Source organism: Lycium barbarum, chromosome 10 (genome assembly GCF_019175385.1).
Source record: "Lycium barbarum isolate Lr01 chromosome 10, ASM1917538v2, whole genome shotgun sequence".
Lineage (NCBI taxonomy): Eukaryota > Viridiplantae > Streptophyta > Magnoliopsida > Solanales > Solanaceae > Lycium > Lycium barbarum.
The window spans coordinates 92,312,098-92,333,785 of record NC_083346.1 but is presented as its reverse complement, the minus strand read 5'-3'; the positions used below and the strand labels follow the sequence as shown (position 1 = coordinate 92,333,785).

The 21,688-nt window shown below is 36.4% G+C and overlaps 1 protein-coding gene and 1 long non-coding RNA gene across 2 annotated transcripts; both read left to right on the top strand.

Annotated features, from left to right (window-relative positions):
- Nucleotides 1–2,204: 2,204 nt before the first annotated feature.
- Nucleotides 2,205–17,282, top strand: LOC132613621 (uncharacterized). The gene is made up of 5 exons (XM_060327721.1): nt 2,205–2,434; nt 2,626–2,787; nt 2,885–2,965; nt 16,672–16,795; nt 16,881–17,282. The coding sequence occupies exons 1-5, from the start codon at nt 2,310–2,312 to the stop codon at nt 16,926–16,928; spliced, it is 540 nt and encodes a 179-aa protein (XP_060183704.1). The 5' UTR covers nt 2,205–2,309; the 3' UTR covers nt 16,929–17,282.
- On the top strand, nt 2,978–16,385 carry LOC132613622 (uncharacterized). The gene is made up of 2 exons (XR_009572039.1): nt 2,978–8,733; nt 8,812–16,385. It is a non-coding gene; the product is annotated as an uncharacterized LOC132613622 (long non-coding RNA).
- Nucleotides 17,283–21,688: the final 4,406 nt, after the last annotated feature.

Sequence of the window (21,688 nt, the reverse complement as noted above, 5' to 3'; positions counted from 1 at the left end):
TAATCCTGGGATAACTTATTTCCCAACCAAACGACCCCTTAAGGTTGTGGGGTTTGTTTGAATCGACTATGATTAAAATAAAAATTCATGGATTGCCCGCAAACATTAGTTTGGTCAATCCTCTTTCAAATCGACTTCAGACCTAGTCTATGCCAGTTTTAGATATTTGGGTCTCAAGTTAGGTTGGTAGTTCAAACTTTAGACATACAGGTCTGAAGTTCAAACTATACAAACAATATGCCAATTTCAGATATACAATTCAGAAGGAAAAAATTGCATTTGTCCTTTAAACGGGCTGGTCTATAATATTTTTCCTTCAAAATCGAACTTATGCCTAGCGGGGCATAAGTTGTTTAAGGGTGTGAAACATAATTCATGGGATATTTATAATGCGAAAGTATAACTTATGCCCAACGAGTATAAATTAATGCCACGCGAAAAAGTTGTTCGTTACGAGAGCAAAAACTAAAGAGAAAATAGGGGGGACAAGTGCAAATGACGTGTTAGCATTTGACAGGCCCAACTTTAGATCCGTATATTTGAAGTTTGTAACTTGAAATTTGAATTTTCAAAGTTCAGTCCTACTAATCTAAAATTAACTCTAAAGCAGTCTAGCTATTACTCCCTCCGTTTAAAATTTGAATTTGTTTTCCTGGTTTTGATTTGCTATAGAATTTAAGAAAGTAAAGAAGACTTTTGAATCTTGTGGTCTGTTTAAAGGGCAATTCGCATCTTTTGGGGTGGTCTTTAAATTTTTCCCCTCATATTTGCGGTCTTTAAATTTTGCCCCTCATATTTGTGGTCTTTAAGTTTTGCCCTTAGCTTGGATACCTGAGGTTCTGAGTTCGAACCCCCGCTCAGGCATAAAATAAAAAATAATTTCGCAAGTCAGGGCTGGAGGGAGTGTATGCCGGATCCTACATAAAGTCCTTAAGGAAAAACTAAAGTTATGCTGGAGGGGACATAACTTTTCCTCAAGGCATAGTTTAGTTATGCCTTATGGGGCAAAACTTTTCCTTAAGGAACTATGCCTTATGGGGCAGACTTTTAATTAAGGCATAACCAAAAGTATGCCTCATAAGGCAGAACTTTTCCTTAAGGCAAACTTTTAGTTATGCTTTAAGGAAAACGTTCCGCCTTATGGGACATACTTTTAGTTATATTTTATGGGGCACACTTCTAGTTAAGGCATAGCTAAAAATATGCCCCATAAGGCGGAACTTTTCCTTAAGGCATAATTAAAAGTTTGCCTTGAAAAGTAAAAAAAAAAAATATGTCTCAAGGCAAAGTCTGCCCCCTCCGGCATAACTTTAGTTTTTCCTTAAGGATTGTATGCCGGATCCGGCATAAAGTCCTTAAGGAAAAACTAAAGTTATGCCGGAGGGGGCATAACTTTTCCTCAAGGCATAGTTTAGTTATGCCTTATGGGGTAAAACTTTTCCTTAAGGAACTATGCCTTATGGGACAGACTTTTAATTAAGGCATAACCAAAAGTATGCCTCATAAGGCAGAACTTTTCCTTAAGGCAAACCTTTAGTTATGCCTTAAGGAAAAGTTCCGCCTTATGGGGCATACTTTTAGTTATATTTTATGGGGCACACTTCTAGTTAAGGCATAGCTAAAAATATGCCCCATAAGACGGAACTTTTCCTTAAGGCATAATTAAAAGTTTGTCTTGAAAAGTAAAAAAAAAAAAATATGTCTCAAGGCAAAGTCTGCCCCCTCCGGCATAACTTTAGTTTTTCCTTAAGGATTGTATGCCGGATCCGGCATACACTCCCCCCAGCCCTGCCTTGCGAAATTATTTTTTTATTTTATGCTTGAGCGGGGGTTCGAACCCAGAACCTCAGGTATCCAAGCGAAGGGCAAAACTTAAAAAACACAAATATGAGGGGCAAAATTTAAAGACCACCCCAAAAGAAGGGCAATCCTTGCAAAAAAATGCTGTTTAAAGATATATAAAATGTAGCAATCCTTTAATCTTATAATCTTAAACATGCCATGTTGAAAATTGGAATTAAAGAATTTCCAAAAAAGGATTTTTTTTTTTTTGAAACGAACTACAAAGGAAAGTAAGACAAACAAATCGAAACACGGGCGGTAGTAAATATTTTGTAATCTTATGTGTACACTTGCCGCAGACTAATAGTAAGGCTTGGAACTTTATTTGGGCCGTGGTCCAGCCTTTTGCCACTTCAATACTTACTTTGGGCTTTCAACTCATTTTCGAGGCAACTTCACAAACTCCCCCATTGAATTGAATAGCCTGTTTTCCCATTCATTCATCTCAGTTTGCAGAGTTACCTGCTATGGAAGCTTACAGCAATGAAGAGTTTGCTGTTGGATGCATTTTATCAATCAAAACAACTTTAGGTGATGAGTTTGATGCTCAAGTTATCGCCTTTGACAAGCCCTCCAACATCCTCCTTCTTCATATCCTTTAATAACACAGTTCCCTTATTCTTTTCTTTTGTGTAATTTTATCTCTTAATTGTTGATTTTCTTGACTATTGGTTTGATATTACATAAAAGAGTTCAGTTTAATGTTTTCTTGATTTCCCATATCTTTTTTTTTGTAATTTTAATCTGTTAATTGTTTTCCTTGACTGCTTTCTTGAAATTACAAGAAGGGGTTACTGCATCAGGGCCAAAGAGAGATATAAGGCTATTGAAAGCTAATTACATAAAAGAATTCAGTTTTCTTGGCCAAGGCCAAGACCCAATTGATACCACTAAATGTTTTCTTGATCTTAGTAGCCTTCAAGCTAAAGAAGATTCTGCTTTAAGGTGAATTTATTTATGAATTTTTCTTTTGGAATATGGAAAGATTATGCTATTTGAGTTGGGATTTAGTGGGGTTGTGTTTTAATTGAATTTTTTGCAGACAAGCAGAGATAGATGCTGAGAGATTTGGGATTGGGGTTACTGCTGAAGCTCAGAATATATTTGATGCTTTGTCTAAAACGTATGTGTTAACTTTCACCCTCAGATTTTCCATAGATTTTTGTATATTTTAATTCTAAAATCAGTAATTTTACTTGTTGCTGTTAGAAGTAATGAAATACCAAGGGGTCGTTTGGTAGAGTGTATAAGAATATTACTGATAGGGTGTACTAGTAATGCTGGGATTAGTTATGCTGGATCATTTCTTATCCGCTGTTTGGTTTGGTTTAGTATGGGCAGTTATGTCTTTAACCATGCTTATCCATGTATTAGTACCCCGATTGCTAATGTTTGCTATGTATAAGAATAGTACTGAATAGGGTGTATTAGTTATACATAGGTTGAAAAACACTACCAAACAAGAGATTAATAATATCAAAGTTAATACATGTATTATTTTCTCTAATACATCCTACCAAACAACCCCTAATAGATTTTAAAGTAAACTGAATGGTAAATCTTGCACCCAAATCCCCGTGCCTAGGAGTCAACAGTGGCCCTTTCCCACTTTGCTTCTTAGCGACTCGAACTTCAATCCCTGGGCTGGAAGTAGAGTACTCTTGCCACTAGAAAAACCTTTCTCAAGTTGGATTTTTATTTAATGATTGCATTAAATTAGCACCAAATGTATTCAGTTCCCTGTTAACATCAAATAGCTATTCTTTCTTTCCTGTGTATATTCAAAAATATAAGATGGTTTAGCTGTATGTATACGTATAGGTGACGAACCAACAAGGGTGGCTCAGTTGGTTGAGCATGAGGCTTTCATAATGGAGGTCTCAGGTTCGAAACCCCATGCCTACGACAGCAGGGGATTTGCCTTCTGGGTCGAGCTCGTCGCACAGGGCTTGCCTATTGTGGGTAACCTCTCTTCTGTGGTTTGCGAGCTATTGCCCAGGAGCTGGGTTTACCCTGTGCGCACCCGAAGGGTAGCGGTTGCGAGTTCCCATGTCACTAAAAAAAAATAGGTACAGGTGACGAGAAAGCTTTTCTTTGCTTTTTGGTGTTCACTCAAGAAGAAAATTTATGTATAGGTGTATACTCATATTTAGTTTATAGTTTCAAAGAGAAAAGTAAATTTTCTTTTAGGGAAATGTGTCATAGGAGAATAATATTAGAATACGGAGAGAAAGCCAATGGAAACAGATTTCTCTACAAGAGATCAAGCTGCAAGATTGTGTGTAAAAGAAGCACTGGAAGTCTTACGTTTGTTAAAACACAAAATAAAGTCTATGATGCTAATATAAGCCATAGGTTTATCATTCATTACTCCAAAAGTAAAAGATAGCTTACTTTTCAAATGACTCTCCTGTAAGTTTAATGGGTTCTCAAGATAAGTTTTTCAACTAGAGGATGAAGGCATAAAAGTCACATTAATGTGGCATTGGTTTTACCAAAGTAAGAGATGTGTTGATTACAATTGCATTTGTTGACGTTCCACTCAGGTAATAATTCTGCGGTCCTGAATTTGATTTTTCCAGAACATTCTGCTGAGCAATATTTTGCAACTGCAAAAGATCTATTTAAAGTTGTTCATGATGAATCCTTTAACTCGCTCCCCAAAGCTCCACAAGTTTTAGAGTTTGATAACTTGAGTCTAGTATTAAAAGGACACAAGATGTAGATGGAACCCCATTAGCAAGGACAAATAGACCTGAAGCGCGTTCATCATAGTTAAGCAAAATCATTTGAGCTTAGAGAGATTAGAGGTAGCTCATTGGCTCTTCATAGACGAGAAGTCCTTTGAGCTAAGAGAGCCAGGAAGCAGCTCACAAATGTGGTATGAGCTATTCAGAGGAAGAGAAACTTTTTATAAAAAAGGGTTAAAGTCTACTTTAGCATCCTATGATAGTTATACAGGTGGTGGGATTCATATCACAAGGAATTGGAAATTTGTGTTGAAGATAGAGACGATAGAGCACATAAAATGCAAGATTGTGCAAAATTTAATATGAATGGTACATGCTTACCCACATGTGAGTTCACCTATATGAGTTTCACATACTTGATCTCAAGTTAAGATAAAGGAGGAGGATTACGGTAAGGTGGTTTATTTTATAACAGGCCATTTAAGGTGAAATCTAGAAATTTAACTATGTTGTAAGAAATGATTGGGTTGGGAATTTATTCGAGCGTTAAATGAAAATGGAGAATCTATTGTTTCTCTTTTGAGAAGTGGAAATAATTGATATTTGACTAGCAAGAAGAATTGCTTTGATTGGGAAGTTGATGATATGACGACATGATTCTAGTTTGGCATCATTTGAAAATGAAGAAGATGATCATTTGGTCGGGACTGTGCAGAAAAATGGCTTTTTCAATTCAAATCTTGTTACGTCGTCTTGGTTGCAGTAGCATGTTGATACTCCTCTAGCCTCTTGGCCTTGGAAGGTTATTTTAGGGTCGAAGGTTCCGTTCCAAGTGGAATACGTTTTTTGGGTTTTGGTTCATGATGACTATTTAACTCAAGAAAACATGCAGAAAAAGGCTTTCATATGTGCAACAAGCATTTTGAAGAGATGTTGAAGACAAGCTGACGCCGGAACGTCGGGGTTGTGCCAATGTTGGCGAGGTTAAGAACCCCACTATGACGCGAGAACCGATAAAGAGGCCACCTTTGTTGGCTAATACCAAGGAAAAAGGAAACTTACTCTCTTAAAAAAAGCAAATTTGTATGAAAAGTTTATTACTCAAAATAAGATGGTTTTTATTAAGGATACTAGCCCTATTTTATAGGCTATCAAATATAAAGGGTTATAGTTTCTAATCGGTGTGAGACAACATGTCCTAAAGGATAAGGATAACTATTAATATTAAAAGATAAGAACAACAAAAAGTTTATCTAGTTAAGATAAGAAAATATAAGGATGCTAAAAGATAAGCTTGCAACATCGTAACGTAAGCGCTTGCATCAACATGGAATAAACGCTTGCATCATCATGAGGTAAGCTCCTACATCAGTGAAAAAGCCAATTGTTCAAAGTTGAAATATTGGAGCCTTGACCCATTGGAGCCATTACTTATTACTAAAAGAGTTTATTTGTATTCTGATCATGAAGCCCTCAAGCATCTCAATTCACAACATAAGCTCAATCGTCGTCATGCAGCTTGGAGTGAGTTTATTCAAGCATTCTCATTTCTTCTCAAGCATAAGCGGGGTGTACTGATGCCTTAAGTCAGCTTCTGCTTTGCTTTCTACCTTACAAGTGAAGGTTGTTGGATTTGAAATTGTGAAAGAGTTGTATAACGAAGATCTCGATTTTGGTGAAATATGGAAGTCTGGCTCTCAAAGTACCTGTAAGCAGTTCCATCAACAAGAAGGATATCTTTTCAAGGGTAACAACTTATGTCTTCCGCAAAGTTCATTACGTCATTCTATTATCGAGGAAGCTCATAATGGAGGATTGGCCAAACACTGTGGAAGAAATAAGACTTTAGCTCTGATAAAAGAAAACTTTTATTGGCCCAAGATAGAACGAGATGTCATTTGACATATCCAAAGGTGTCGTATTTGTCACTTAGCAAAAGTTGACAGTCAAAACACAGGTATGTATAAGCCATTACCTATTCCTGAAGCTCCTTGGGAAGATGTGAGCATGGATTTTGTCTTAGGATTGTCAGAGACTCACAAAGGCATGACTCAATAATGGTGATTGTTGATATATTTTCCAAAATGGCTCACTTTGTGCCATGTCACAAGTCTGATAATGCTTCTCGTATTGCTGATTTGTACTTCAAAGAGAGCATGCGCCTTCATGGAATTCCAAAAACTATCACTTTCGATCTAGATGTGAAGTTCATGAGTCATTTCTGGTGTACTATGTGGAGAAAGATGGGAACTCATTTGCAGTTTAGCTCAGCAAACAAAAGTTTGAAAAATTTATTTCGCAACTTTGTTGGGAAGCATTTCTGTTAATGGGATCTTATGTTGCCTCAAGCAGAGTTCCCTTACAATAACTCTGTCAGTTGTTTCCAACTGGTAAATGTCTAGTTGAGGTGTTTATAGGCAAATGACCAATAAGTCCTTTGGATCTTCTCCCATTGCCAACCATTTGTGAGTTCAGTGCTGATGCTAAAGAATGAGCCAAGGAGATCAAGAAGCTTCACGAGGGAGTTTGAGATAATATTGTTTGGCAGATTGCTCACTCTGAAAAGCAAGACAACAAGCACAAGAAGAAAGTTATTTTCAAAGAAGGAGATTTAGTATGGATTCACTCAAGGAAAGAATGTTTTCCTAAAGTTTCGAAAGAAGTTATCACCTCCAGCAGATTACCCTTTTCGTAAATTTGAGCGTATCAATGATAATGCCTATAAGATCAGATTATATCTACCACTTTTAATGTTGCTGATCTATCGCCTTACTATGGGGAACATAAAAAAGACTTGGTGTTTGAAGGCAAACCTCTTCCAACCCCAGAAGAACGCTTATCACATGCTGATGCAGGCGCTTACCTCATGATGATGCAGACGTTTATTCCATATTGATGTAGACGCTTATGTTATAATGATGCAAGCTTATCTTTTAGTGTCCGTATCTTTTCTTGTCTTAACCACATCAATCTTTTGTTGTTCTTATTTTTTAATTGTTATCCTTATCCTTTAGGACATGTTGTCCCACATCGATTAGAAACCCCAACCTCTTAGATTTGGTAGCTTATAAAATAGGTTTGTATCCTTAATGTAAACCATCTTGTTCTGAGTTATAAACTTATCATATAAAGCTTTGTGCTTTAGTTTGCTTCTTTTGAAAGACTATGTTTCCTCTTAAGAAGTAATTGAGTTATCCTTGGAATTAGCCAACCAAGGTGGCCTCTTTATCGGCAATCGTGTCATAAAGGGGTTCTTAACCTCGCCAGCATTGGCACACTTTTGACGTTTTGGCATCTGAAAGCATTTGTTTTTGTTATGTGAAGTCACAGGGCAACTTCGATAGTTTTTTTTTTTTTTTTCAAACATTGTTGGGTTAAGGATTTTTTTAATAGCCATTTCTATGGAGGTAGTAATGAGCTGAAAAGATTTGTGGTTTATTTCTGTTTTTTTTCCCCCTCTACTATTTGGAGAGCAAGGAACCTTAGATTTTTGGATAGCAAAGTTTTATCTATTCATATCTTGAAGTTTAGATGTTTGTGTAACTTGGTGCAATCTGGTACTCCTAGCAGGGATGATGTGGTTTTTGATTATGAAGAAATTTACGTTATCCTAAAGAGGATAGAGGCCCAGGATTTATGCCCAAAATTAGGTTCTAAAGGCACCATTCCCTATGAGAAATTATGACTTGAGTATCTGAGATAGGTCAACAATTGTTGGCTTATCTGACTAAGGTGGGGGTTATGCTGAAGGCACAAGAGATTTATTAGAATCTATACAAAATAGACATCGATACATTTTTGTGTTTTCTATGTGCTTACATATAAATGAATAGCTAACTTTTATTGTTTCTGCCAAAAAAAAAAAAAAAATTGGAAAAAAAAATTGGACGACAAATCTATTGCACAAAGTGGAAGAAAGACAATTTATTCAGGAAGTTGATGTAGATCGAACAGTAGTATGGGGTAATAGGTATGATGTTGGGCAGAATCAAAAGCTAGTGGAAATAGTGGAGGCATGTAATTATGTTGAGCCAAAAAATGTGGAACTGTGCAAGGAGAATGAAAAACATCATGTTTTAGTTATCTTAGATAGTGTGCTCCAAACTTTGTTGGTTCTTCACCGGTGTTTTTTGAACCAAAAGTGGATTGAAATGAAGGAACTATAGCTTGATATAGCTGCCATAAGGGGACTAGGGACTAGGTGTTTTTTGAACCAAAAGTGGATTGAAATGAAGGAACTATAGCTTGATATAGCTGCCATAAGGGGACTAGGGACTAGGGCAGTAGGACGGGACTTCACAGTGCTAGTTTCATCGGAAACATACTGAGAGAATTGAGGTTTTTCGGTTCATGAAAGAGTGTAGATTTCATTCACAAAGTGAAATTGACTGACCTTTAATTCAATGGTGATAAATTCACACACAGATGGAAAAATGATGGCTTTATATCTAAGAATTGACGAGCTTTGATATTAGTGAGATGAGCACCATTTGAATTATAAGGCAAAGTGCACTCCCAAGAACTCTCTTAGACCAAACATCTGGGTAAATAATTTGTGGAGAGTGGATGCACTCCGAACAAAGAGCTTTTACGGAACATGAATACATAAATGCCCCAAAATCTAGTTTGAACCAGTACAAGAGCCACTAATACATAAATACATAGCCTGATGGATAATACAAGGCTCAAAACTAGAAATACTATCTCAAGGGTATGAATAGACAGATATGTAAAGGAAATGTTCCCGGGTGGCAGATCTGGCAAGTAGCTCACCCCGGAATCTCTGTCAGGTAACCTCAGAATCACTCGCGGTGACGGGAACTGGAGCCAACAACAAACTCTGCACTCAAGAAAAAGTGCAACAAGTGTAGTATGAGTACAAACACACGTACTCGTAGGTATCATAGGCCGACAATGATTAGTTCGCGCATACACAGACATAAATTAACAGATAGAACAGATAAGCAGTCGACACAACACACAACAATAACAATCAGGAATGTCACACCATAATGATAGACATAATGAATCTCACAACTCAAGTCTTAAGCTTAGGTGGAGCCTCTAATCCACAAGTATTGTCAAGTCATTAATTAAGTCCTCACAACAACAATAGCTCAATACATCAACAACCGCAATCAATAAATAATGTGCCATGCGATGATATAATATGCAATGCAATGTCCCGCAGGCCTCCTCTCCGTACCGCACACATATGCTAAGAACAATGTCACAATAGTCATGACCTATGGGGACCCGCGAAGTCCATGTACCACGCTTGCTCGGGTATGTACCTCGGATCACGAGCACTCTCTTCCACTCCCGGATGTTACCTCGGATCACGAGCACTCTCTTTCTCTTTTACGCTCTCCGGCAAAGACGTGAGAGGCTCCACTCTCTCACTTATCATCATTTCAATGTAATCATGACAAGTCAATAACACATGAATGTGGAATGTATGCTATTCATAATTCAACCTCAACAACACATGTATAGAAGCCATAATAATTGCCATGAATGCAAATCATAATCTGAGTTATCAGTATCAACCCTTCCCCATTTCATAAGATCAAGAGATAAGTGATGAATCAAGCACCATAGAGAGTCACATCAATGCATGAAAATCACAAGTATGGCGACAACCCACATCAATTACAAGGAAAACACAAACATGACGGTTGACAATACCAACCTAGTCGGAATATAACTCCACACCATGCTCGAAGGTCTATCATGCTTTCCCCGTCAATCATTACTATACATTATGATTCACTAATCGAAGTCTGGACATGAGTAAACCGTAACCTATCTCGAAGCCGAGCAAGTGCCACGAACTAGTCCGCTAGAGCCTTCCCCTTTCGAAGATCTTCCGAACGATCAAAGTCTAGCAAATTATTATACCACATTAGATTACGAGGCTAATGATACCCATAAAGCCATAAAACCAACCAAAATAAAAAACGACCCTTAAAAGGGGACCCCCGGTCCCACAAGGGTAAAATAGGAATTTCAGCGGAAAATTAGGTTACCCAAAGTCTAAATAATCAATACCTCAAGTTTCATGCAATTCTAACCCCAATTGGGCCTTGATTTCATCAATAATAAAAAACCCCCAATTTGGAGAAAACCCTCAATTTCCATATCATGATTCTTGAGAAAAAGGAAGATTCAAGCTTAGGGACTAATTACCCATTGATTAAATACTTAGAATCTAGGAAATTCCTCAACAAAAGCCATAAAAGTTTAAAGCAAGTTTTCAAAATCATTCTAGGGTTCATAACCCAAAACCCCCAATCTAACACATGATTTCTACCAGAGGCTCCCTTGTATAAAGATAATATAACATAAAAGGAAAGTAGGAAGCTTACCCCAATGATGGATCCCAAGAAATATCCACAAAATCGCCCCTTAATCTCTCTTTAGGTCTCAAGTTTGTGAATGGGAAGAAATGATTTGAAATTTGGGAATTTAAGGTTCTGAACCCAGCAATCTCGCATTTGCGGAGAAATGTCCGCAGATGCGGACTCATTAAACAGCTCACTACCTCGCATCTGTGGGGCCAAGTCCCGCATAGGCGAGCCCGCAGATGTGACCCCAAGTCCGCATATGCGGACACCAGAAACCAGAATTTTCTATTTTTTTCACTAACTTCAACTCGAAACCCGACACTCATCCGAGACCTCCCGGATACAAACCAAGCATGCAACCCACTATAAAAACACGCTATGATCGCATTCGCGCCCTCAGAATTTCCAAACGAGGTCATCTTGACCCGGTTAACCCCCTAAACCTTTCCAACCCAAAGACCAAAACGCCCCCGAGTGCCTCCGGAACCGAACCAAACACCCTACCAAGTTAGAATCAACCCTCTGGAACTAATGGAACCGATGAAAATCCCAAACATACTCGTTAACCCAAAAGTCAACTATTGGTCAACACTTTTTCGCTTATTCAACTTAAAGGCTTCTAAATTTCTCAAAACCAACCCGATCACTTTGGGAACCGCGCTACCCATCCCCACAAGTCAAGTACACTCTAACGAAACTAGGGAAAGGGTCAACATGGGTAGACGGGGTAAAATGCCTAAACGACCAAACGGGTCGTTACATTTACCATGGGTTTCTTTCCTCTTGTTGGAATATAACCAAGGAGGATATTATGCTGACTATGTAGAACTTTCTTTCTTAGGATTTTTTTTGCAAAATTATCAACGTATGTGGCTTTAATCCTAAAAGAGAATGGCACTAAAGAATTGAGAGATTTTAGGCCTATCAGCTTTTGAGAGATCATTTCAAAAGTGCTGACAGAGAGGCTTAAGAAAATGGTGTATAAGTTGGTTGATACTCATTAGATGACATTCTTTAAGGGCAGACTAATAATGAATGGAATTTTGATAGCAAATGAGTGTGGTCTCGAGAATTAAGGAGAAGAGACTTGGGATTTTTTGCAAATTTGATTTTGAGAAGGTATATGATCATCTAATTTCTTAATTAAGATGATAAATGATATGGGATTTGTTCGAAAATGGATCAAATGGATTTTTTTTAATGCATCGATAATGTTAGATTTTCAATTTTGATAGTTGGATCCATTTTACGGAGGATTGAGACAAGGCGGCTCTCCATCACTTTTTCTCTTTATTTTAGCTATTGAACGTTTCAGCACAATGGTTTAAGACAGCAAATTAGAATGGTTGGATTAGGGGATTAAAGTGTCCAACAATGAAGCAAATAATCTGGAACCATTCACCTCCTTATGCTGATGACTCTAATTTTTTTGTGAGGGTAAGGTTGGACTATTTAGACATCTAAGACTGATCCTTAGAATAGAAAACCAAGAACCTTGGCATTAGAATAGAAAACCAATCAAGTTTATCTAGAATAAAGAAATCTTAACAAGTGATCGATTTACCTTGCGAAGATCAAGAGTTGTTCAATGAAGGTTTTTCCTCCGTCAAAATGATATCAAAGAGCATCCAAAATTAATGCTAAATGAGCCAAGGTTTCTACGTTATAATCCCCTAGAAAGTGTGCTAAAAGACAAGGTTTCCCTTAACCCACTAGACTTGTTTGCTTTCTTTAGAGTTCATCTTGTGAATTTGGCCACCTTTACAACACACAAAAAAGGTAGTTCGGCAGTCAAGAATCTCAACTACACAAAAAAAGCATACTCTTCGAATAGTTGGGAGATTCAACGGTGAACAAGAAGAATTGGGGGAAAAAGGTAATCATGGCTAAGTATTGAAAAGTTGCCCAAGGTGTGCAAAATTGATATCATCCTCTCTAAGGTAGATGCGGATGCATGATTTTGAACTTTATGGGTTCAACTTTTAAGATTCTTAAAAAAAAAAAAAAAAAAAAAAATTATGGGAGGAATTCCAAAAACAAAGAATATATGTATTCTTTGCATGAATGTAACATTTTTGCTCCGTGTCAAAAATGTTACATTCAGTTGAACCCGTAGTTATAAACTCCATCTGCCTGTCTCAAGGTGTGGCAGCTTGGGGGAGGAATTCCAGAACTTGGTGAAATGAAAAGCTGGTGATAGGAGAAAGATAATATTATGGAAGTATGCTAGGGTAGGGTCTATCGGAAACAACCTCTCTACATCCCAAGGTAGAGGTAAGGTGTGCGTACACTCTAGCCTCCCCGGACCCCACTTGTGGGAATATACTGGGTATGTTGTTTTTGTTGCTCGGGTAGATGATGTCACCTTGAAGAAAAGCCTTGTTGATCATTTTAAATTTTGGTACTCGCCTCGAGGTTGCAATAGATGAATGTGGATTTGGAATTTTAGGTTATACAGAAAAATTTCCCCAATTATGAAGTGGTCGACTTTGTTTTCTACTTCAAGCTGCCGCTTTCTACTTCACTGATTGACTTTAGGAAGTAAGGTTACTTGAATTGTTTAATTTGCCGATGGTATGTTCTATTGATTGTTAAGTAAGTTTTTCTGGTCTTACCAGCGAAGTCATATGCAGTGAAGCAATGTTGTATTTGTTTATGTTTGACTGCTAGGAAATGTGGTAGCTTCTTCAAATTGCACGCGAAGAAATATGTTGGGTGTTTAATCATTCTAAGTACTGGTGACCTTCGAAAAGCTTTTGTGATCTCTTTCTTCTTCCTTTCTTTTCATACCTATTTTTTGCACTATCAGGGTAGAAGGCTAGTAGGTAGGGGTGTACATGGACCGGGTTGGTTCGGATTTCTTAAACATCAAACCAAACCAATTGCGTCGGGTTTTTAAATTTATATACCAAATCAAACCAATAAAATTCGGGTTTTTCAACCTCGGGTTTTCTCGGGTTATTCGGTTTTCTCGGGTTATTCGGGTTGTTTTCGGAATAGTCTTGATACAAAATATATAACTTTTACTTTAAATATTTCTTTAGTCCTAGTAAGATACAACTATGCAATTAAAGTGTTTCATAAGAAAATAACACAAAATGTGAGAAGAGTGATGACATTGTATTAAAATATTCAACAAAAGATAATAAAATCGGTTAAAATAAATATTGCTAATTAATAAGCCATAAAGAAAATGACCATAATCTAAAAATACTAAGTCATCCTAAAATAAGTACGTCTAATAAGTATTAATTACATGACAAGAAAAAAAAAACTTGAGTAATGTATTTTCACTCTCTAAACCAATTATGCAAAACTAAAGGAGATATATCCTACATTATTGTCATTCTTAGTGGTAAATTGAATTTCTTTTGTTAGTATTAGTGTTGAGTTGGTTTTGCTTTTGACTTTATATGAGTTAATAACATCCATAGGATATAAAACCTATTCACATTCAAAATTCTAATTTCAAGCTTGAATAATATGATAATAGATAAAAAACTACAAAAACAAATTTAAGAAATATTTATAAATTACATTACAAATAAATATTTTTATGTATAAAATATTTTAAAAATTGAATACATGTAATGTCGGGTTGGTTTGGTTCGGTTTGACTTTTTTTAGCTAAAACCAAACCAAACCAATTATGGTCGGGTTTTTTTTTTCAACACCAAACCAAGTCAAACCAAACCACTAATCGGATTTTTTTCTCGATTTGATTTGGTTTATCGGTTTGGTGCGGTTTGTCGGTTTACTTTGTACACCCCTACTAGTAGGTAGTCGCGTTTATCCTTTCTTGCGAGTAGTTGCATTGATCTTTAGTTTCTTGTCTCTTGATTTCTGCGAGTATCTATTTGCACAGAATGGTTTATCATGGCTTATTCACTTTCGTTGTTTTCATTTTCATAATTGCTTTGAATTGTTTACCCGTATCTAACCTTTCCTATGCTTTTTCTTGACCCGAGGGTCTTCCGGAAACAGCCTCCCTACCTAAGGTAGTGGTAAGGTCTGCGTACAATCTACCCTCCCCAGACCCCACATTGTGGGACTCACTGGGTATGTTGTTGTTGTTTTCGCGCTATCAAATCAACTCATCAGCTTGAAATCTCAGCAAACATACAAATAGCCAGTTCCTTTCTGGAAGAAGCAAATTTTGGTACTGCTGTTCCCATGACTATTCAAGGCCTGGAATCTTAAAATCTCCATCTTTCTTTTTCGCTAAGTGCTAATGAATTTTTATTCTTCTGCTGAGCAGGATAGGGAAAATCTTGAGTTTTCCGTCGTTGGAAGTTCTATAATAATTTTTGAAAGAAGGGGAAGGGCATTAATAATATTAGATGTATTAGGCACAAGAGCTCACATGCAACGCCTCATATACCTTCGATTAGTTTTGAGAATGAAGTTGTGGGCTTGACAGCGTAAGTATGGCAACAGGTTCCTTGTGGGTCTATGCAATTACTAATGAAGAACGCTGAAGAAGCAATTATAAAAGAATTCTGAGTCTAAATATTGTCCCTCCTTGGTAAGGAACAGGTAGTTTCAACTCCTTGTAAGGTAGTATCAGTGACCGTGTTAACTAGTTTAGGCCTAAATAGCCTATGACTTAATCCCCCACTATACCGGTTGCCAGCTGGCACTAATTGAATTTACTGTTTGAGATTATGGTATCAGTGTGAGCCTTACAACTACAATAGTACGACGACTTAGGTAAGCCTACGGATTGGTAGCTCCTCCCTTTTTTTTATTTATATATTGTGATAAAGAGTGTTTCCATTGAAGTAGTTTGAGCTTGTCACTAGGTGGTGTCAAGGTGTGAGTTTTAGCTTAGGCACAGATTCCTGGATTGAGTAGTAAGAAAACCATGGTCTCTTGTTAGTGTGTCTGCATGTGTCATTGGGGCATGACAAGAATAACGTTTTGGCTTTCGGGGCCCAAAATACTAAGTTAAAGGGCCTGCGAATATTCCATGATAAATTAAGAAGTTGATATATATTTTTTGATAGAGAAGAAAGTTAGGATATTATTTGGCTGAAGATTAATATAATTGTTGATTCATTTTGGTTCTTCTCATTATAAAAGTGTTTGTTTTAGCATTCTAAAAAAAGGTGTGTTTTTAGATTCTAATGACAATTTCAGACTTTTAGTGGCTAAATTAGAGCTTCTGGATCATGTCATACGCTTGCTGATTCATCGAACTATAAGGAAGTCGACATTAGACCCTCTTAAATTTTATTGATGGAATTCCACTGACCAAAGATGAGATATAGAGGGAAGCTTAATCTGATGCAAAGATAACAGTTGAGATTAGGTTTCATACGATACATATATTGTAGCAACCCATAGGGCATGGTATTATTCATCCTACGAGGTAATTGATATGGATTTCTGTCCTTGTCTAGTGAATATCCAAATTTTCATATACAATTCCTATTATTTTGAAACAATGTAGAGGTATGACAATAAGCACGTATTAAAAAAAAAAAAAACACGTATAAGCGAGGCACCTATCAAGAAAAGCATGTATAAATGGCATTGTCATATAATACACATTTAAAATTGAGTAGCGATTTTTTTTTTTCTGATGAGGTAAGAAATTGAGTAGCCAAATTTAGGTGCTTTCAGATAAATCTGCATCAGTGCTGGCTTATCTAGTGTCCCATACAGATTTTGATTGCAGTATCAGTCTCCTGTTTTGTTTATACGAGTTATGTGAACCATGCTGCGCATATGTAGGATCCCTTAGGATATCTTGTGTGAATTTTGATGTCATTGTTGATGTAACCAACCAGGTTGCCTGTGCGCTGGGACAAGACGGTGATAGTTGTGATGAACGAGGTGCGTGTTAGCAGTCCATACCTTCCCGAATCTGTTATTGGAGGCACTCCTGCTGCTAATGAAAGAGTGCGGAAAGTGGTAAGATAGTATATTCTGAAAACAAATAGAAACTAATCCTATTTTTGCTGTTACTTGATTTGTTCATCCTGGTTTCTCCATTCAGCTTGAATTGGAGAGGAAGAGGCTGCAATCCCGTAATACTGGACAGTGAGGACCTTTGCGTTGGTCTGAGGTATTCTTTGCTGAGGAAACTAATACCAAAGGCTTTACCAAAAATGGCCATACGAGTAACATCCTACTTGAGCGAAGATGTATTGTGTCTCTACACCTGTAAGGGATTTGAACTTGGTAATTTTACTCTCCCCCATCCCAAAGAAAACACCGATTTTTTTTTTTTTTCATTTGCTTGTCTCCATGAGGTAAATTTTAATGTGCCATAATATGTTTACGAGGAATCAAAGGTTGATAACTTGAAGGAATGGTGTCTTCAAGTAGAAGCCCAGATTTGGGGGTGAGGATGAGTTGAAGTTTTCCTATCTAATCAAAATATTGAAAATTTGAAATCTTTGATTTCTCTACTACTTCTCGATTTCCCCTTTATTTTGGAGGGTAAAAGAAGTTGCTAGTTAGAAAAGCAGCGGAATTCTGATATACTCTACAAATATAAATCTAATGCACTGCAACTGCAGGTAATCTTTATTGCAAATGTTCATTGGTAAACTTAAAAAGACAATGTTGTACAATGAGTAAAAATACATTGATAGTGTAAGAAAATCTTTACACTACAGTCTATATAACTCAAAAACCTATAACCATATAAATGAAAGACGAACCATGTAAATTGGAATATTGTGTCTGAGGAGTGACATTGTTCGTGACTCGTGAGCCTAGAGTTTCCAGGTTGTTGAGGAAGTTTCATGAATATGTATATGCTGTGCTTATTTTCAAGCGTATTAAGAAGCTTATATACTTGATAATGAGAAGCCCTTCTAATTTTCCCCTGTATTGATAAAACCGTTGGGGCACTCGTGATTGGGTTCAATACAATACAAGGAGCCGATGTCATGTTGTAACGATCCAAACTAGGATGTCATGACCAAGGCGCATAGGAAGGTTGAATCCTATCGATCTTAAAATCTTGGCAGAGTTTCCCCTACAGCGAATATCCCTAGAGTATATATTACAATGTCAATTTGAAATAATGCAAGTCCATAAAATTAAGTCTATACCACGTCTAAAGCTATAGCCACCACCTCACAAATCAAACTTTATCCAACTCCATTGTCAATACCATCACATATATAAAACTATTATGCAATATACAAAAATAGCCATTAAATTTTAAAACTACCAAGTTTCTTTACTAACTCTAACGAAGGAACATCAAGGTCCATAAATTGGTTAAGTGTACTCTTCTTGATCTCTAATTAGTTTGGTATGATTTCTCATTTTCAGACTCCTAGCTTGCATGTACATGCAACTTGAACCTGAGACTTTTCACGAACTTTTGTTTGGCAGTTGCTTAGAGTTATGCAGGTATTAGTAATACATAATTAGCATATGAGAGAATCTATGTGTTATTTTATGCAGGGGTTAGTTACGTAGGGTTTAATTATTTATATAATTAGTTATTCAATTTTCTATCCTGCATAAAATAATATGTAGATTCCATCGTAACTTATATGTGTTCGTTATGCTGATTTCTAAATTACAAATCAAACATCGTAGTAGGTGTGTTGAATTTTATACATAGCAAAAGAATGTCACATAACATGGTATGCATTAGTTATGCATGATTTAATACATGAATAATTTAGCTCTTAACCAGCTACCAAACGACCCCTTAGGTTTTAAATTGCTACTGCCTTTGAACTACAAGTTGGTCAGTCGTAGTGCAGAATCCGATGTGTTGTTACAACCGGTGTTTTAAAAGGTGGGGGCGTGAAGCGGAGCGTTTTACTTAGCATGGACATGGGGCTTAAGCCCCATAGATCCTTACAATTTTAATTTAGGTAGAACCCATCGGGAGCTCCCTGAGTTGGACACGATCTTTCACTTAAACAATCCGACTAAACCTTGTTCTATTTAGACACGTAAGGTGGGCCCCGACTGTGTCATTTATACACTTTTCACTGACTTGGCAAGTTGTGTGGATTTCACACCAAACAGGCGCGTTGATAGCCTAAAAATCATTTTTTTTTTCTTTATTTCCTTCTTCATTTTTATTTTTTTATTTTTTATTTCTTCTTCTTCATTCTCTTGTTTCTACCATCTTCCTACCACACCAATATCATTGCCGCCGGTATCATTATCGGAAAAAAAAAACGTCAATTACATTTTTAATCAACTCAATTTCTTGCTCTCACTCCTAGTAATAAAGAAAAGAAAATCAAAAGAGCTCATCGAAACACTTCTTTAGAAAGCTTGAAGTTTTAAAATTGGTTACTTTATTTGATGAAAATTTTGAAAAATTAATGTTGGGGTTTTCTTCGGGACTTCGTGGGGAATCTTTAGCTGAAGTTATAACAAATTTGGTGGAGTTTTTCTTGAAATTTTGGATTAAATTCGTGGTTGGAACAAAAACACACATGAAGATAATAAAGAACATCAAGTCCATGATTTTCAGATTTTTCTTTTGTTAGTAAATGCTTTTTTTTAGTGTGTTAATAATGTGAAGGGTTCAGAAAATAGACTTTCCATTTCTTTTTTTGAAACATTAGTTTTTACTAATTTTTTTTTTATATATTATTGTGGAATCAAATGACACATGTCCTAATTTAATTTGTCATTTTGCCACGTCATCGATGAGTGTGTTACACACACATTACATATTTGGCTGATTGAGCGAAAACTATCTAAATGACACGGTCGGGGCCCACCTCAGGTGTCTAAATGGAACAAGGTTTAGTTCCTAAGGCTTCGCTCTGTTACCTGTGTTGTAAGCTTTCCAGTCTTTGAAGTAAAGTTCAATGCTACGAAAAAAGCTTTTGCTTGGCGGGTCTATCACCCCAATTACTTTTGTTAGGAAATTTTTTATATGAGTATGCCCCTATCACGTGAGCCTTCCATCGTTGCAAGTCCCTTCCATTCGACCCAAGCTTTCTTTTGATTACGTCTGCTTCTGATTCGGTTATTCCGTTATGAAAGATCGTGTCCACCTCAGGGGGCTCCCCGAGTTCTGCCTTTAATTTATGATGTAGTAAAATAGTATAATAGCATAAAAATTATAACCAAAAAAAATAATTAATACTTTACAAAAATAAAAAAACATGAATAGAAAAACTCATAAAAAATTAAACTAAACATGATTTTACAAGTATAAATAATGCTATGATATAAAAGCTTCAAATCAACTCTAACATTTTAACTTTCAAACAATAAAAGAATCACAATCTCTAAAAATATAATCATGCTATGCAATTTCCTCCCTAAAAGAAAATAATCAATAAACCTTATCAATATTATAATTTAAAAGTCACTCCTTCATAAGTAAAAAACAAAATTACTTTCAAATAGTGAAATAATAGAATATGATAACTTTGAGACATAGAACAAAAACATGAAGACCAATGACTTAAGATGTAAAATTCGGCTATGTATTTTTAAAAGAAATGTTAAGCGATACTCACCCTCACGGTGTTCTCAAATAGCAAATATGTAATACTACGGCTTGTAATTGAGTTATTCTCAATCTTCTTATTTCTGTATATTAAAAAGTATTGAGCATCATTTATTTATTAAAGAATTATAAGGGTCAACAATGTTAATTAAGGAATTTGACACATAATTTGTGTAAGAACTGGGTGAGCCCCGAGTGTTGGCGTTAGGCGTGTTTAGGGCGTCAGTCAGACGCTTAGGGCATAAGCCTCACAAAACTAAGCCCACACGTTAGCGTCGAGGCTTTTTGCTAGTGCTCTGCCTCGGAACGAGTCCCAAAACGAGTCCCAAAACTGCCTCTTAAAACACTGATTACAACCTATCAATCTATCAATGGATAGCTTCAGTAAATTAATCATTTCATACTAAAGTTATTATGTCATATTGGGGTGTTTGAAATGAAGAAAATAATTTTTTAAAATGTTTTCCAAAAAATAAGTTATCTTCAGGTGTTTGGTCGTCAGAATATATTTTCCGAGGAGTGCATTTTCTACCAAAGGGAAGTAACTTCCCTAACTTTTTGACGAAAGTCATTTTCCTCTCTATATATCTCAACTTCTAATGTCGATGCTTTAACCAATTCTAAAACATTATCATCGACATATATACTAAAAAATTCCTTAAAACACAGTCCTATTTGCTATCAGTCTTTAACAAACGTTTCTCCGAAAAGTATTTTTCATTCTTCTACCAAACACTGGAAAATATTTCTTCAGGAAGATATTTTCTAGAAAATAAGTCATATTTCAATTGCAAATTATATTTACCGTTGTTATTGTTGTAAGTGAAACTTAAGCTACCTACCTGTGGGCATGCTGGAAATTTGATATACTGTCGGTGCAATACTCGGTTCACATACACAATACTTTTTTTTCTTTACCGACCTTTATGGATCATGCTTGCATGAGATATGAACTAGAATTTTTCCCTTCCAAGATGATGTCAATTGCATACGTAGATGATATGAACAATTGCACATGCACCAATATTGCTGCAATTTCAAGAAATAGACCATTTCCACGTACCAATTACGTACATCCTAGGTAGCTGTATTCAGACAAGTACCAGAATAAACACATGCAAAATTATACCATACGTTACGTTCCAAGCAGGGGGAGGAGCGTCAGTCAGTTTCGAATTCCATCGAGCCCAGTAACTTCATACGCACCTCCCCATTATGTGATTTATGCTCTTTCTCTCAGTTCACATCATCACCCACGGCCAGTTCAAACTTCAAAATACAACAATGAGAACTCCATATGACTGAATTCAGTTATTCAGAAGACATAGATTTTGTTTTATACCCATGAAGAA

Excerpts from the sequence above, each read along its gene's own strand:
- LOC132613621 (XM_060327721.1), top strand. The coding sequence starts at position 2,310 with ATGGAAGCTTACAGCAATGAAGAGTTTGCTGTTGGATGCATTTTATCA. Across the intron at positions 2,966-16,671 it reads TTTGATGCTTTGTCTAAAAC|GTTGCCTGTGCGCTGGGACA; the intron begins GTATGTGTTAAC and ends GTAACCAACCAG. Across the intron at positions 16,796-16,880 it reads ATGAAAGAGTGCGGAAAGTG|CTTGAATTGGAGAGGAAGAG; the intron begins GTAAGATAGTAT and ends TTCTCCATTCAG.